The sequence below is a fragment of the Dendrobates tinctorius genome, unplaced genomic scaffold, assembly GCF_039654945.1.
Source record: "Dendrobates tinctorius isolate UK_male_01 unplaced genomic scaffold, ASM3965494v1 ptg000098l, whole genome shotgun sequence".
NCBI lineage: Eukaryota > Metazoa > Chordata > Amphibia > Anura > Dendrobatidae > Dendrobates > Dendrobates tinctorius.
In genome coordinates this window covers 28,951,444-28,969,550 of record NW_027361766.1, presented here as the reverse complement: position 1 = coordinate 28,969,550, position 18,107 = coordinate 28,951,444, and the positions used below count along the sequence as shown (strand labels likewise).

Genomic DNA, 18,107 nt, shown 5'->3' with positions numbered 1-18,107 from the left:
GTCACATGAAAGGGGTTAAAAGGGAATCTTTCAACAGGTTTGCCCCATATGAGATATGGCCACCAACTTTCAGCACTCATACAAAGCAATCTAATATGATGCGTATATGCCTCCGATTCGGCCTGAGAAAAGAAAAACAGCTTTTATTATGCTCACCTACTGGACAGTCGAGTCTGATGGGTGTCGCTGGTCCAGGTCCGGCGCCTCCCTTCTTTCAATGCCATTATCAGTCTGTGCTTCGTTGTTCCCCAGCATCGTGCTCCTGTGTACTTCTTTGCACTAACTAGGGCAGAGTCAAGTACTGCATTTCACATGCGCCAAGGTTTTTTGACCTTTTCCGGCGCCTGTCCACTGCAGTACATTGCTCTGCCCTGGTCAAGGCAGAAAAGTCTCCCTGCACAGGAGAACGATGCTGGAGAGCACTGTGTGGATCCACACGAAGCACAGAAGGAGGATGGCATCGAAAGAAGAAGGGAGGTGCTGGACCAAGACTAGCGACACCCATCTACGCCGACCGCTCTGCAGGCGACTATATTAAAAGCGCTTTTTCTTTTGTTGCAGGCCGGATTGGGGGCATATACACAGCATATTAGAATGCTGTATATCAGGGCTGAAAGGTGGTGGACGTATCTCATATGGGGCAAACCTGGCGACAGGTCCCCTTTTAAGCCAATTTGTGCTAGATGTCAACCTGTAAGAATTTAGGACTGGATCAGGAATCAGCAATAAACAAAAAGTGTACTTATGGTGTGCGGTTTGGTGTACAAGCTGCATATGTTTTAGGAATACAGGCGAGTTCAATAAAAGTTATGAACTGTCAAGTTATTTGCTATTGTTAAAAGGGAACCTGTCACCCCTCCCCCCAGGCATTTTTTAAGTAAAAGAGCCACCTTGTGCAGCACTAATGCTGCATTCTGTCAAGGTGGCTCTTTTATTTAGCATCCCTTCCACCGCAGAAATAAGAGTTTTTAAAATTTGTCAGACATACCTGAAGTTTGTCCGGTGGGCAGGTCTTTGCTCTTCAGACACAGATGCCTCACATCCGTCAGTCATGTCCTCCTCCAGTCTCTGCTCCGCCTCATCAGCGTTCATTTCAAATCCTGGCTCCTGCGCTGTACTATCTTTTCTTGGGCATGCACGGTAGGCGCTGCCTGTGCTCTGACATCACATCATGTCCTTCCTATTGCGCCTGCGTGGACACGGGCCCGAGATCCCGCCCCGCAGTCTCTTCTGATTTATTCACACTGCGAGGCTGGGAATCTTGGGCATGCGCAGTAGTTCTCTGCGGCTCTCCCTCAAATCCCTCCATCTCTTTCCTACTGTGCAGCGTCATAGGAATTGTCAGCTAATCACTAATTCCTATGACTAGAAGAGACTGCGGGGCGGGATCTCGGGCCCGCGTCCACGCAGGCGCGATAGGAAGGACATGATATGATGTCAGAGCACGGGCAGCACTAACTGCACATGCCCAAGAAAATATAGTACAGCGCAGGCGCCAGAATTTGAAATGAACGCTGAGGAGGCGGAGTAAAGACTGCAGGAGGAAAATGACTGATGGATGTGAGACGTTTGTGTCCGAGGGGGAGAGACCTTCCCCCCAGACAAACTTCAGGTATATCTGACAAATTTTAAAAACGCTTATTTCTGCGGTGGAAGGGACGCTAAATAAAAGCCACCTTGACAGAATGCAGCATTAGGGCTGCACAAGGTGGCTCTTTTACTTAAAAACGCCTGGGGGGAGGGGTGACAGGTTCCCTTTAAATCCATAGAATAGGCGATAAATGTATGATCTCTGGGACTGCCAATCACTAGAACGTTATTACCAAGTTCCCTGTTCCTGGTGACCAGAGAACCACAATTATGCCAAATTTGATAAAATAAGAGGATAAACTGAGTCTGTTTATTCCAGGTACAGGCACTCGGTGCATCCTTGGGGTGGCCAAACAGTTAAATGCACCTTCCATCTATCTCCACCCTCCTTTATCCTTATAAATCCAGAGCAGTCACTCCAAACAGAAGGGGAAGGTGTGGAGCTATAAGGAAAACAAGTAAGTGGGAAGGTGCACAAAGAAGTTTGGCCACACCAAGTGTGCACCAAGCATCTGTACTTCGTTTGAACAAACATTATGTGCTAACAGACTCCCTTTAAGCATATACCCAAATTCAGTCACTTAGGCCGATTTCACATTAACGTATGGAGGAGCTGCGGAGGGCTGCGGACTTCCTCCGTGAAGCTCCACCCACGGCCGCACCTCCTCCGGTCAGCTCCGCCTCCGTAGGCATGCGGCCTGCGTACCCTATCTTTAGCATTAGGTACGCAGGCCATGCCGATGCCTCCGCATGCGTTGTTTTGACAGTGTGGCGACCTGCGCCGAATGCAACGTGTTGCATTTTGGTGCGGTCGCCGCACCGTCAAAACGAAGCATGCCGAGGCATCCGCATACATCGGCACGGCCTGCGTACCTAATGCTAAAGATAGGGTACACAGGCAGCATGCCGACGGAGGTGGAGCTGACCGGAGGAGATGCAGCCATGGGTGGAGCTTCACGGAGGAAGTCCGCAGCCCTCCGAAGCTCCTCTATACGCAAATGTGAAACCAGCTTAATATAGCGTTTCACTCTACTTTATCCCTACAATTAGGCAATCCGTCAGATGAAGGTCTGATGTTCAAGATGGAAACATTGTTTTAGAATTGCACTAAAGATAAAGCATTAATATTCTATTTTTCCATATGTTGGACGGCAGGATTCCATTTATTTACATGGGATTTATGGAGTGGTTTCCTATCCGAGCACCTACTCACACACAGTGACATAGTATATCTTGTCCTTGTGTACTTTATCAATGTGTTTCAAAAGGTAATGCCCATTTTTTTTTTTTATAAACACTATTATGGTATACAGGGTTACTAGAGGGTTAGTCTTCTATTCAGTATCCTCATCTCTTGACCAGGGTGAAGAGCGTCTATCAGAGGACCTGTCCTGTATTACACTGTCGCATTGGCTTCAGCAAGTAGTGTGTAAAGCCTTGATTACCCTCAGGTGGCGTTGCAAAGAAATTAAACGCTTACTGCCAAGCTTCCCTATAGATTACAGTTGATAATCAGATACACATAGGTTACCAATTGATTCCACTAGCATATGAATGGTTACAGAGAAGAGCTCTTTTAAAGACCTCACATGATTTCATATAAACCATCTAATGATGAAGTTGTGAAATCTACGGCCAAACCTGTCTACACCCATGTCTTCGTCAAAAGGTCACATGTACATTAATGTACTGTCCGCAACAAAACCACGGACGGGACAGGCAGGAAGTTGTGCCAATCAGATGAAGCGCAACAGACAGTCTGTATCCCGTCCTACATGTCACTGAACATGTGTGTGCTAAATTTCCACCATGCCCATAATGAACTATAAAAAAAAAAAAAAAACCCTAATAGTAACGGGAGTCAAAACCATTGCATGCGGTAAAGATAAAACAGTCTCGCATACCTATGCATTTTGGAGGCTCCGCGCTCCAGTTTCCATAGCTCGTGCAATATATAGACTTGTCACCAATAAGTGATAAAGTGGAATCTTTACAAGTATAGGTTACAGAATGCTGGTAGACATAATCCTCCAAATCTGGCTCATAATGTCCATCTGTTATTGGCGGTGGGGGCGGACAGGACTGAACTGTGAAAAAGAGAAGTTTATATTTAAAACCATCAGTTTTGTAACAGCAGACTAATTTTGCACATTTTACATTTCACTGCCAAAGATGTATGTAATCACCCAGAAGCTTAGCGGTCTAAGCTTAATACCGAGACAACAGCAATCGTTTGAAAGATGAAAAGTTCTGACCGTCAGTTTTGTCTTTCCCCCACCATGTGCGATTTTGATGCTTTCGTGAAATGCTGTGCTTGTTAACATTGGCAGAAGCATGCATGTATGAATGCTGCACGTTATGAACCTTAATTTTCAGGAAGTATTGTTTTCCTAAGGCCATGTTCACATGTTGCGTTTTTGATGCGTCTTTTCCCGCAGGCAAAACCTGCTCTCTTGGCAGTAAGAAACTTGTTTTGCTTAGTTTTTGTTGTGTTTTTTTCCTACATTTTTGTCAAGCTACATTTGTTTCTTGTGCATGATGATAAAGTTTAGTGCCCCCCAAAAAAGGATCTATTCTATTTCATCAGGTTTTGGCACCAAAAACAAGGAAAAAAAAAAAAAAAACAGACACCTGTGTTTCTGCAGCATTTGTTTGAAAAATGCTGAAAAAATGATGAAAGAAGTGACCTGCTCTATTGTGCAAAAACCAAAAAGGTATTACACAAAACACTAAGGACAAAAAAAAATAATGTGTGCACAAGATTTCTGAAATTTCAGACTTTGCTGGTACTGTAAATCACAGCTGAAAATTTGCATTAAAAAAAAAAAAAAATTCAAAAAAATGCAACGTGTGAACATAGTCTAAGGCTTTGTATGACTCAGACTAAACCAAAAACATTACCTTTTAGGTGTGATAAAGGTAGCTTATAAATTATGTTGAATGCAAAACTGCAAAAAGGAGCCAAATGCCAACTTTCCTGAAAACAGGTCAGCAAAAGTATATGATTTTTAACTTCATAATTCACATTTTAAATTTAAATATGAAAATTGCCCTGCAGCCCCATGCAGAAGGGTTAAAATAGCACTACATCATAATATACAGACAAAAAAAAAAAAAAATAGAAAAAGATTAATCTTGACGTGCACCCTTTTCTATTAATGAAACGCTTGATTTCTATTCTTCTCTCTCAGCGCTGCACGCTATCTAGCCCAACATATGGCTCAGTGTATACATTTTGTACTGATCAACCAGCTCACCAGCTAACGGCTCAGTGCTACGTTCTTCATTGGTATACCTTCTATATCGCCTATAATTTCACCTTATAGTTTAACCTTTCATAGGTTTTTTTTTTTCCATAGATGGTATTGCATTCGACAAATGTATGTTCCGCTTTCTTACTTTTAACTTTAAAAAGCACCATTCCAGAGGGTTTTTTTCAGCACTGGAGTGGCACTTTAAATGCAAGTCTCCTGCCACCTGTCATATACTCACCCTTCAGCATCTTCTCTCATGAGCACAAGTTCTGACTGTCCGGAAGTCAGAGGTTACGTCACAAGCTCCCAATGCCAGAACGAAGTTCCCACAGGCCTGTATTGAAAAGTGACCACGCAGCTCCATGAAACATGGCCGACAGGTTACTTTTCGCTGGAGACCGAGGGGAGCGACGCAAGAAAAGGATCAAGGCAGCAGTAGTCGAGTATCAGACAGGGGGCAGGGGAATAAGGGTGTGTGCACACGCTGCGGATTCTGCTGTGGATTTGGCCCTACGGCTCCGCAGAAGTTCCGCAGGCATTGTACAGTACCATGTTAGCCAATGGGATTTAAAATCCGCAGTGCACATGCCGCGGATTTTTCCTGCGCGGATTTGCTGCGGTTTTAAATCCGCAGCATGTCAATTCTTTCTGCGGATTCTGCTGTGGTTTGACACCTGTTCCATTGTCCAGGTGTCAACCTGCAGGGGAAAACCGCAGGAAAACTGCAGGTCACTTTACCTGCGGTTTTAACTGCAAATCTGCGCAGAAAATTCAGCAGGTGAATCCGCAGCGTGTGCACTCACCCTTACAGGTGCAGGAAAAAAAATAACACGCTGGAGTGGTGCTTCAAACCTGGTCATGAGCATCATAACCTGCAGTCTGCCCAAAGACCATGACTTCCTTCTATACATACAGTGGGGGGGCAAAAGTATTTAGTCAGCCAACAATTGTGCAAGTTCTCCCAATTAAAAGGATGTGAGTCCTGTAATTGATATCATAGGTAGACCACAACTATGAGAGACAAAATGAGAAAACAAATCCAGAAAATCATTTTGTCTGATTTGGCAAGATTTATTTTTCAAATTATGGTGGAAAATAAGCATTTGATCATTAAAAAAAGTTCATCTCAATATTTTGTTATATATCCTTAGTTGGCAATATCAGAGGTCAAACGTTTTCTCTAAGTCTTCACAAGGTTGGCACACACTGCTGGTGGTATGTTGGCCCATTCCTCCATGCAGATCTCCTCTAGAGCAGTGATGTTTAGGGCCTGTTGCTGGGTAACACGAATTTTCAAATCCCTCCAAAGGTTTTCTATGGGGTTGAGATCTAGAGACTGGCTAGGCCACTCCAGGACCTTCATATGCTTCTTAAAAATCCACTCCTTCGTTGCCCTCGTGATGAGCTTGGGATCATTACTATGCTGAAAGACCCATCCACATTTCTTCTTCAATGCCCTTGTTGATGGAAGTAGGTTTGCACTCAAAATCTCATGATACATGGACTCATTCATTCTTTCATGTACACGGATCAGTCGTCCTGGTCCCTTTTCAGAGAAATAGCCCCAAAGCATGATGTTGCCACCCCCATGCTTCACAGTAGGTATCATGTTCTTTGGATGCAACTCAGCATTCTGTCTCCTACAAACACGATGAGTTTTGTTTCTACCAAACAGTTCTACTTTTGTTTCATCAGACCATATGACATTCTCGCAATACTCTTCTGGATAATCCAAATGCTCTCTAGTAGTGTTGAGCATTCCGATACTGCAACATTGGGTATCGGCCGATTTTCGCGGTATCTGAATTCCGATTCTTTTAGTATATCGAATACCGGAATTGGAAGTTCCCATAATGCAATGAGCCAGTTTGATTTTATTCAGCCAATGAGGATCCTAAGAAGTGTGGGCACATCCTGTTAGAGCATGTTAGGCATGTAACTACTGGCATGGCTGTGATTGGCTGCTGAAATGATGTCAGGATGCACTATAAAAGCCGCCACCGCCATTTTGGGTTCACTCTGCTGTGAATTCAGTTAGGGATAGGACGCTGCTGTTCTGAGGGACAGTGTGACCTAGCGATTTGCTATATTGTGCTTTACCCAGGCTACTTTATCAACCGCTGTAGCTTTCTTTTGCCTTGCAGCGCTGTTCACGGCTGTCTGCGAGGTCTCTGTGTGAGTGCAGCTCACACTGTAGTGTGTTCTGCAGCCAGCCACCTCCGGTTATAGTCCACTCAGCGTGTGTCACTGCCTCATCCATTGTCCTTTTTTGCATTAGTACTGCTCATTTTTCCAGATTTCTCCTATTAGTGTGGTTCCATCCGTATCCAGCTAGAATATTTGCAAACACTATATAGGAGTAGACAGAGGAGCCTTTCTGCTGGCTTGTGCCCTGCAGCCCCAGCCAGATTAGTATTAGCCTATTTTTTGGAGCCTCATCTATTGCATTGAAGGTTACCTTCCTGCATTGTAATAGCTACAAAAAGTTTGTGATACTATCGGTTTTACATCTTTGGGCACATCCAGTGTCTTTTTGTGAAAAAAAACACGTAAATAAAGTTCACCAAACACTCCACTTTACAGTTGTGTAGGCCACATTAGCTCATATTAAAGTCTAGTCCACACTTTATAAAATTAATGTTTCTTATACCTGTTAGCAGCTGTTAAGGAATAAGCACACTAAGCCCTTAGTACTTTTCTGCCTATCTTTATCAGTCTACCAAGATGAAGAAGGCAGGGAGTAAGGCACGTGGTCGTGGAGTTTCTGCAGGGAGAGGATGTGGGGATTCTGTGCCTGCTGCGGGCACCAGTGACTCAGCATCCCCCAGTTTTCCCAGGGAACAGTCCTTTATGCGCAGCTTTGTAGGAGCTCGCCGTACCCCACTGCTGCGGGACGAACAAATTGAAGCCGTTGTCGGATGGATGGCAGCTAACGCATCGACTTCAGTTAGTTCCAGATCTTCTCAGGTCCAGAGCACTGAAGAGCACCCATCTGTCTCTTCACCACCTGCCAAATTGCCCAGGCAGTGAGAGCCCTGGACAGGAGCCATCTCTACTTCTGTTCTCTGAATCTGTTGGCTTGGAAAGAGGGGGCCAGCCAAGCAGCATTCGAGAATTTGAAGAAGAGTATGCAGTGATGCGCAACAGCTTTGTCTCACTGAATCTGAAGAGGCGGGTGGGCCAGTGCCTATGGTCAGCACACCTCTGATGATGAGACTCAGGTGCCACTTTCTGGTGCGTACTGTGCTGTCGAGACTACCCAGGAGAAGCAGTCGTTTGAAGAGGGTAGTGTAGATGATGAGGTCCTTGACCAGTCATGGCGTGAGGTACAGGAAGGTGGTGGGAGCAGCTCTGAGGAAGAGATTCCCCGAACGGCCAAAAAAGGAGGGAGAGGGAGGTGGCAGACTCGGTTGCCTGTAACCTCCACTTCGGCACCCATTAGGAGCATGCCTCTTCCAAAACCCAAAACGGGCGCTCCCAAGACTTGCAGTGCATGGTCCTTTTTTGACTCAGTTGCAGATGACATTTGCTTTGTCAAATGCAAGCTGCGTAATCAGAAAGTGAAAAGTCGGAAAAGTGTCAGCAACCTCAATACCACAAATATGTGAAAACATGTGCGGACCAAGCACGTGGTGGAGTTACAAAGACACACTGAAGACCTAGGCCAACCTACAGTGCCACCTACCACCTCTTCAGTTCATGTTGTAGCCTCTTCCTCCAGCTCACACACAGCTGGTTCGGCTTCCTCACTGGATCGCCATGGAAGAACCTCTGGCACTGTTGTAAAGAGACACCGTGTCATTCCACCCACAGCACCACGTTCACCGTCATCCTCACACTCCCAGGCCAGTCTACAGCCATCGGTAGCACAGGCATGGGAGAAAAAGTGCCCATGCTCGGCAAACCACCCCTGCGCACAGGCTCTGAATGCTGGCATTGCAAAACTACTGTCCCTTGGAATGCTCTCATTTAGGCTGGTGAAGACAGACACCTTCCGTAACTTCATGGCATTGGCAGTCCCACAATACAACGTGCCCAGCCGCTTTTATTTCAGCAGGCAAGCCGGCCCTGCCCTGCAAAAGCATGTGGAGGGAAAAATTAAACATGCGCTACTAAACGCCGTCAGTAGCGAGGTCCACCTGACCACCGATGCATGGACCAGTAACCATGGACAGGGTCGATATCTTTCCCTCACTGCCCATTGGGTAAATGTTGTGGAGCCGGGTACAGATCTTGAGAGTGGCGCTGTACGTGTTCTGCCAACTCCAAGGATTGCAGGAATCCAGTCTGTACAAATTGACTCCTCCTCATACTCCAGTTCCTCTGAATCAGCGCTGCAGGAGCCGTCACAGTCTACCTCCACATGGACCCATGAACGCTTACCTGTTACGAACGATATGAGCACAGCCGTGGCCAAACGTCAACAGGCCGTATTGAAATTAATTTCTTTGGGGAATCGAAGCCACACAGCGCAGGAGCTCAGGAATGCCATCAAGCAGGAGAACGACGTGTGGTTTGGGCCAGCGAATCTCCAGCCAGGCATGGTAGTGTGTGACAATGGCCGAAATCTGCTGGCAGCTCTGGGCCTAGGCAACCTCACTCACATCCCATTTCTGGCACATGTGCTCAACTTGGTCGTGCAGAGTTTTTTGAGGGACTATCCGGATCTTGATGCACTGCTGCACAAGGTCCACATAGAGTGCGCTCACTTGCGGCGTTCCAGCATGGCAAAATCACGCATTGCAGCTCTGCAGCGCCGATTCTGCCTTCCAGAACATCGCATCATATGTGACCTACCCACCAGATGGAATTCAACGTTACATATGTTGGAGAGGTTGTGTGAGCAGCAGGCAGCAGTAATGGAGTACCAGCTGCATCAGGCGCAAACAAGTAGCACTGCGCGCCGTTCACACATCACCACCACTGAGTGGGCCTCTATGAAGGACATCTGCCACGTTTTGCGTACCTTCGATGATTCCACGTGGATGGCGAGTGCAGATGATGCACTAGTCAGCATGACTATCCCCCTTATCTGTCTGCTTGAAAAAACACTGCAAGCACTAAGGGAGGAGGTTGTGGAAGAGGTGGAGGATGAGGAGTCACAAATGCCATCTGCTTCTGGACAGTCTGCGCAATGTGGTTCCTCACAAAGGCCTAGGCAGAAGACGCTTTGTGACGAGGATGAGGAGGAGTCAATGGAGGAGGAAGACATCTGTCCAGAGGAGGGAGGTACACAATGCTCTAGTAGTCAGTATATAGAGCGAGGGTGGGGTGATGCAGAGCAGGCAGAGATGACGCCTCAAGCAGGGGACAGCGTTTCTTGGGCAGTTGGCAGTCTGCAGCACATGGTTGATTTCATGCTGCAGTGCCTGAGAAACGACCGCCGCATCGCCCACATTCTCAACACGGCTGATTATTGGGTGTACACCCTACTAGATCCTCGCTACCGGGACAACTTACAAAGCCTCATAACACCGTTGAACCGGGAGCGTAAAATGCGGGAGTACCAAGACACACTGGTGCATTCCATCATGTTCTCCATTCCACCCGAGAGCAGTGCTGCTAGTGCTTTACAAAGGAGCTCAGTACGTCGAGGCAGTGGAGGAAACTCTGCACCAAGAGGGAGCAGAAGCAGCGCCTCAGCACAAGGCAAGACCAGTATGGCCCAAATGTGGCAAAGTTTTGTGTCCCCGCCACAAATGTCTACACCATCACAGACTGCTCCAGTCAGCAGGAGGCAACATTTCCGTCAGATGGTGACAGACTACATGTCTTGCCCTCTCAGTGTTCTCCCACACGGCTCTTCCCCCTTCAAGTTTTGGGTCTCTAAGCTGGATAAACGGCCATAGCTTAGCCAGTATGCATTGGAGGTGCTGGCTTGCCCTGCTGCTAGTGTATTATTGGAACGCGTTTTTAGTGCCACAGGTGGTGAACTAACAGACCGTCGCATGCGACTATCCTCCGATAATGTTGACCGGCTTACTTTTCTGAAAATGAACAAGGCCTGGATCTCGCAGGAATTTGCCAGTTCTCTTCCAGATTAAATAATTGGTTGGCAACAGTATTCAGGTCTCCTGTTGTGTTCATGTTTCTACCACCTGAACTGTAATCCCTGGGCTCCAACACCGCCAGTTGCTGCTCAGAAGTGCAGTCTGCACGGTCAACACATGCTCCAGTGTTAATGGGGTTCAATAACGTCAGCTGATCCCCTGCTGTGTCCGGCAATTTCTCCTGCTCTGTCCACATTCACACTACTACAGATATTAAACTTGCTCCAATTAGGACTCTGCCTCCACTCTGTTTCTACTGTAATCCCTGGGCTCAAACACCGCCAGTTGCTGCTCAGAAGTGTCTTTGGCACGGGTACTCCCTCCTGCCCAGCCTGGTTCCAGCAAGCCAGCTGTTTCCGGGTAGTGTCAACGTCACTTTGCCTCCAATACGTTGTCCTGTCGTGTTGCTGTCGGGTTAGCCGACTATGGTGCCTGCAGTTTAGGTGCTTCCTATGTAGGCTGCAGGATCTGGCAATGAAGGCTGGTTCCGTAATGCCAACAGGACAAGCTCCCCCTGCAGGACTGTGGGTTTCGGTAACTCCGGCCGGCTCGCGCAACTTATTTTTTCATGTGTACCTTCTGCTGCCTATCTGAGTTCCAGTACCATTAGCTGGTTCTTTGGAAGTCAATCTTGAATATGTCCCCCTGGGTTCCAGTAACGTCAGCTGGTTCCAGGCAGAGCCTTTGGCTTAGGTGTCTCCTTCTCGGTATCCGAGTTCCACCAAAGTCTGCTGGTCCTTGGTAGCGCTTTCTGGCACAGGTACCTCCTCCTGCTTAGTAACCGGGTTCCAGTACCATCAGCTGGTCCTCGGTAGTTCCATTGGCTCTTGTACCTTCGGCTACCCATCCAGGTTCCAGTACCATCAGCTGGTTCTCAGCAGTTCCTCAGCCTTCTTGTACCTTAAACTACATTTCCAAGTTCAAGCTTTTTGAAATGGTTTTTGGTAATCAATCTGGATCTCCCCGACGACCCTAAAGACGACGACCCTGAAGGCCACCCCGAAGAGGATGATGAAGGAGAAAGTGTGGGAGAAGTAAAAAAGAAGGTGAAGAGCATGGAAGTAGTGAAACAAATATCTGACAAAATATAAAAAAGCTTAACATAGTCAATATTTTTGCAAATCTAAACGTCAAAAAAAAGAAAAAAATATTATATATATATATATATATATATATATATATATATATATATATATTTTCCTGCTATTCCATTTGATTGGGCTAAACCTCTATGCCTTTAATGTCTCCTCCACCTCCCCCAATATATTCTACATTATTCTTAGTTGTTTTCCTTCATGTAGAATGAACCTACAAGGAAAGTAAGGGTTTATTTTCATTCCGATATTTGTGTCCCATTGACATGCATTGGTTTCCGGTATCGGAATTGGCGATATCCGATATTTTTGGGGTATTGGTCCGATCCAATATTTCCCGATATCGGAAGGTATTGCTCAACACTACTCTCTAGTAAACTTCGGAAAGGCCAGGACATGTACTGGCTTATGCAGAGGGACACGTCTGGCACTGCAGGATCTGAGGCCCTGGTGGTAGCCTTTGCTACAGTGGTCCCAGCTCTATGCATATCATTCACTAGGTCCCCCCCGTGTGGTTCTGGGATTTTTGTTCTCCGTTCTTGTGATCATTTTGACCCCATGGGGTGAGATCTTGCGTGGAGCCCCAGATCGAGGGATATTATCAGTGGTCTTGTATGTCTTCCATTTTCTTATTATTGCTCCCACAGTTGATTTCATCACACCAAGCTACTTGCTTATTGCAGCCTGGTGCAGTGGAGGACAGAGGAGCCTCTTAAAGAAGTTACAGGTCTGTGAGAGCAAGAAATCTTGCATGTTTTTAGGTGACCAAATACTTATTTTCCCCCATAATTTGCAAAATAAATCTTGCCAAATCAGACAAGGTGATTTTCTGGATTTGTTTTCTCATTTTGACTCTCATAGCTGTGGTCTACCTATGATGTCAATTACAGGCCTCATCTTTTTAAGTGGGAGAAATTGCACAATTAGTGGCTGACTAAATACTTCTTTCCCCACTGTAAATGTGCATTCCCCCGTGGGTATAGCTAATGCCAAATAGCAATAGCCCATGAAGCTTGTGTGTGAGTGAATACAAAATATTTTAAGGCCATGTTCACACGTTCAGTATTGTACATCAGTATTTGTAAGCCAAAATCAGGAGTGGAACAATCAGGAAAAGTATAATAAAAACACGTCACCACTTCTGCATTTTTCTCCCAGTCCTGATTTTGGCTTACAAATACTGATGTAAAATACTGACTAAATACTGAACATGTGAACGTCACTTGAAGGGGTTTCCATTTTAACCTTTTCTCTCCTCATCGGCTTGCACTAGCTAAATATAATACAATCAGCTTTAAGCAATAACTATAGGTCCAAGTATATCTTTGTGACCAAAGTGCACGTGATCGCTGACGCTGAACCACTGGTCTCAGAGATCTTGTGCTGTCTACTCTTACATAGGCATGATTGCTGATCCCAGGGACTGGCTGCAGCGATCAAATGTGCTTGCTAATAAGCTGGAAAAAAAATTGAAAGCAAAATCACCCACACCAGCACTTTAACAGGTCCCACTACACCACACCGTTACCTTCGCATACAGGAACCTCATTACTCCACGTGCCATCTGCCTGACAATCTCGATAGTTCCTTTTAGATATCATGACGTATCTAAAAAATACATGAAATAACCCTGTAAAATTCATTATAGAAACTACACACACTTTTTTTCTCTTCATGGCAATTTTGCTTCCCATGCTCATTGTTACAGCACTATCTCCTACAAATAATCTTTACTAAACATTTCGGCATCCCGTCATCCATACATTATGCTAACACATGCCAAACTTGGACAAAGGGATTATAATAATACTAATTAATTATTATTATTATTATTATTATTATTATTATTATTATTATTATTATTATTATTCAAGGGAATCTCTCAGTACAGACACTGAGGCATCTCTCTAGACTATTCCACAAGTGTCCGATTAGGGGTATGCAGCTGCAGGAATGAAGAAAGGGGTGGCATGGTAGTATCCAAGAACCAATGCTATTTTGTTCTTCCTACTGATGATTAGATGTTTGACATTTATTAGCCTATTTTTTCTGTGACTACTTTTCAGTTTTGATAGCACTAATTATTGTGTAGATTAAATCAATTTTAGACAATCAAAGACAAACTTATCTTAGAGGGATTATCTGGTAAACACAAGCTGACAGCTATCCACAGAGTTTGTGATGACTTAATCGCTGAGGGACTGCAACGTATCATCAGCGCTCCTCGATCTCATCACTGGTGCACCGATGAGAGCGTGAACCAACCTGCAGGTGCGCGTTAAATGCCGCTGTCAAAAGTTGACACTGGCATTTATTATGGTATCAGGTGTGGTGTGGTGTTAGAAGCAGATGATGGCTGACTAAATCAGCCATCATCAGCCGGAAAAGTCTGGGGCACAAAATATGACTTAAATGTATGTCATATGTCGTGAAGGGGCCAAGAATTATGTCTAAGCTGCTCCAGTCAAGTTTTCCTTGCAATCAATGTTGAGCCTGCGCCACTCTAACAATTACTTATTCAGTTGTTTTGTGAGAGTTATGTAATTTGTGTATTCTATGTAGAATACTCTATAATCACCTGAAATATTGATTGTATAAATGTTTGGCTAGAATTATCGCCCAGCGTAAATGCTGTATGTCTATTGAACAAGTGCAAATGATAAGTCACTTGTTTGTGGTTGATTGCTGACATAAAAAACATTGTTCATGGTCAGCACATCCCCTCATATAAACAGGCATCTGCCTGTCTCTAGTAAAAGAAACTGGGGGGGGGGGGGGGGGGGGAGACAACAAACCATTATATGACAGCAGTATTTATCACTCAGGAGATTGCTACAGAAATGGTGTGGGCGAGACTCACATTTTGCCATTGGCATCACAAAAGGGTGAAATCAGCAAGAGCACGTTGTAAATTTCTTAATATACTATAAAGGGCAGACAGTAAAACATAGGATTTCCTAGAAAATCTACTACATTTACAATATGGAGAAACAAACTGAAACATAAAAGTAATCTTGTATAGTTCTAGCAATCATCTGAACCTACACAGTAACAGAACCAAACTCACCCAAGATTGCAAGTGTAGTTTACTCTAGATCCAAACAGTATATCACTGATCAATGTTTCGCCATGTTCTATATCACCGGGATGCCCACACGATCGTCCTTAAAAAAAAAAATAAAGAGATAAAAATGTGAACATGAGTGTCATTTTCAACAAGGGGGTTTACTTAAAAGGGAATCTGTCACCAGGTTTTGGCACCTAATCTGAGAGCAGGATAATGTAGAGAGACCCTGGATTACTGGGCTGCTGTACAGCCTGAAGGGCCATTTTAGTGTTAGTTTAATAAAAGGTAATTTTATAGGTATAACAAAGAGAACTAATAAACCTTACAAAGACTCACGTGTACAGAATTCGTCAGGCGTAGACCAAGACGAGTCGCTTAAGCAAGTAATCACATTGCTTTTTCCTGAAACAGTAATATACCCAGACTGACAACTATAGTCCACAGTTGCACCAAGAGTGAAATTGTCGAGGTCAGAATATAGTGTATTCAGTGACCCATAGTCCAGCCTTGGAGGTGCTCCACAGTTACCTAATAACAGCAGGATTAGAAAAGGAAAAAACAATAAAGACACCTATTATGTGACCACTACGCAATAATTCAGTCCTAATCAGCCTGAAGCAGAGTTGAAGTGGTTGCCATCACTTTCTGACACCCACAATGCTGAGAGTAAAAAGGCCTCAGTACTGGTTTCGCACTGTCTCGAGTGCCCTCAGGGCCACCGGCTGCACAGTGACCTGCAGCATGGCCATATTCATTGCATTTATAGTATATACCTGGAGTAATTAAATACAGGGTGATTAAAAAAAATAATGGGGCAAAATTATAACCTCAGTATTCATAAGATTTATTAAAAGGCACAATCTATCCAAGTTTTATCTATACAGTACAAATATTCACAATTAAAAAACACACAAAAATTGAGCTTGGTTTGAGTTGGTATACATATACACACAGCATATAAGCGCATGTTCACATTGGCCAAAAGACATACAAAACCTACAGGAAACAAAATGAGCAAAAACCCTGCTGTAACTAAAGTAAATAGCAAAAGTGCATTTAAATAATACAGAGTTCTTAGTAATACTGTTTCTGACCAAAAATAGCATAAAAGCCATCCCACCACGACAAGCTGACTCTGATCGGGGTGGTCCTACACTGTCTAATATTAAAAACCTTACACTGAGGTCAACTTTGACACAGGGTGTGATTAAGGGCAGACAAAAGTCAGGGGAAGCCTTTAAATACAATTTCCAGCTCAGAAAAGGGTGGCCACACCCCAGCATGCACAGAATGCAAAAATAGAAAGGGAAAAAAAAAAAAAAAATTGAGCTTGGTTTGGAGTTGGTATACAGCTGGGGTGTGGCCACCCTTTTCTGAGCTGGAAATCACATTTAAAGGCTTCCCCAGGCTGGTGTCCACTGGTTGGGACACGGTCCTTTTGTCTGCCCTTAGTCACATACTGAGGTCAACATTGACACATGGTAAGGTTTTTAATATTAGTCAGTGTAGAACCGTCCCGATCAGAGTTACCTTGTCGTGGTGGGATGGCTTTTATGCCATTTTTGATCAAAAACAGTATTACTAAGAACTCTGTTATTTAAATGCACTTTTGCTATTTACTTTAGTTACAGCAGGGTTTTTGCTTATTTTGCTTCATGCAGGTTTTAAATATTCACGATTATTTCCACTGATGACACGGCATATGTCTAGGCGCTTGTCTGGTTCTGCAAACATATCCTTGGCTATGGACTCTGCGGTTTGAGTGATGCGTTGCTCCAGGTCGTTCAGATCATGTGGCTGGATGGGGTACATATAGGGTCCTGGATGCATTCTCACAAAAAGAAAAGGGTGAAAGGTTTTTAATCTAGAGATCGTGGAGGCTATCGTAACAATGTTCCTAGTGTGGCCGACACGGCTGTGGAGTCGGAGCTCATTTTGGTGAAGTCGGTATAAAATGGACCGACTCCTAAAATATATAATAAATTGGGTACAGTAGTTCAATGCAGAATGTGCTGAATATTTTTTCATAGGAATTTGGGAAAGTTATGAAATGCCCTATTAATGGCTGTTCTATTCCTGATCTAAGGCTACATTCACACACAGCGTTTTTCCTGCGTTTTTTGTGGATACGTTTTTCAGCTGCAAAAGCCGATCAGATTTTTAAAAAAACCACATCACCTGAAAGGTTTTTGAGCTCATAGATAATGTTTTCAATATCAAAAGCAGATTAGAAATCTGCTCTATCTATCCATATCTGTCTCCATATCTTATCTGTACCAAAAAGAATGAAAGCCGGGTAGCACACAGACTAACACTTCCTGCCAGGCAAAGGAGGAGGAAAGAGCGTCTCAAACATCATTAACAAGATATTTTGTAAGTGACAAAGTTACTGTAACAATGACAGCAGATATGTCTAAAAGACAGCTCATCCAGCTTGTTGTGAAGGATGGTGTACCATTAACATTATTTGCACGACCAGCTTTTACTGCTCTTAATGGAGAAATGGCCCACAAACTTGGTGTTTCTCTGGAAAGAGAAAGTATTAGAAAACAAGTGATTGAAGAAGCCCTTAAACAAAAGGAAGATCTTAAAAAGACTCTCAAAAGACGCTTCATGTTACTTAAAATGGATGCCTGAACACGTCACAGAGTGAACTATTTTGCCATCAATGTTCCATATGTTTGTGACAACAAAAATTGTTACCAACACGCTGGCAGTAAAAGATACTAAAGCTCATCACAGCAGCCAGTTTCTCCAGGCCTTAGTGGAAAAAGTTCTGCAAGATTACAAACTCAAAAAAGAACAGGTTCTTGCTATTGTAACGGACAATGCTTCAAACATAAGAACAATTACACTGATGAATGAGAGTAATGAACAACAGCTAGAGGAACATTTAGGATTCAGTATGTTTGAGATGGAAGGCCACAGTGCTGTTCATGTAACCGAGGAACAAACAGATATTACAACAGAAGAACAGCAAAATTATACTGTAGAAATAGATGATCTTGTTGAAGCTGCTTCAAAACACTTTCCTATTCATCACATGCCCTGT

The 18,107-nt window shown here is 44.3% G+C and overlaps 1 protein-coding gene across 7 annotated transcripts in view; it reads right to left on the bottom strand.

Moving 5' to 3' along the window:
- The window catches only part of LOC141099143 (membrane cofactor protein-like), an 88,916-nt gene that overhangs the window by 36,873 nt on the left and 33,936 nt on the right, over positions 1 to 18,107 (bottom strand). For all 7 annotated transcript variants that reach the window (XM_073587284.1, XM_073587283.1, XM_073587285.1 and 4 more), the window contains exons 3-6: positions 15,392 to 15,583; positions 15,056 to 15,152; positions 13,517 to 13,596; positions 3,495 to 3,677 (exon numbers count right to left, since the gene is read on the bottom strand). In XM_073587284.1, coding sequence (XP_073443385.1) covers positions 3,495 to 3,677; positions 13,517 to 13,596; positions 15,056 to 15,152; positions 15,392 to 15,583 — 552 coding nt within the window. The remainder of the gene's footprint in view (positions 1 to 3,494; positions 3,678 to 13,516; positions 13,597 to 15,055; positions 15,153 to 15,391; positions 15,584 to 18,107) is intronic.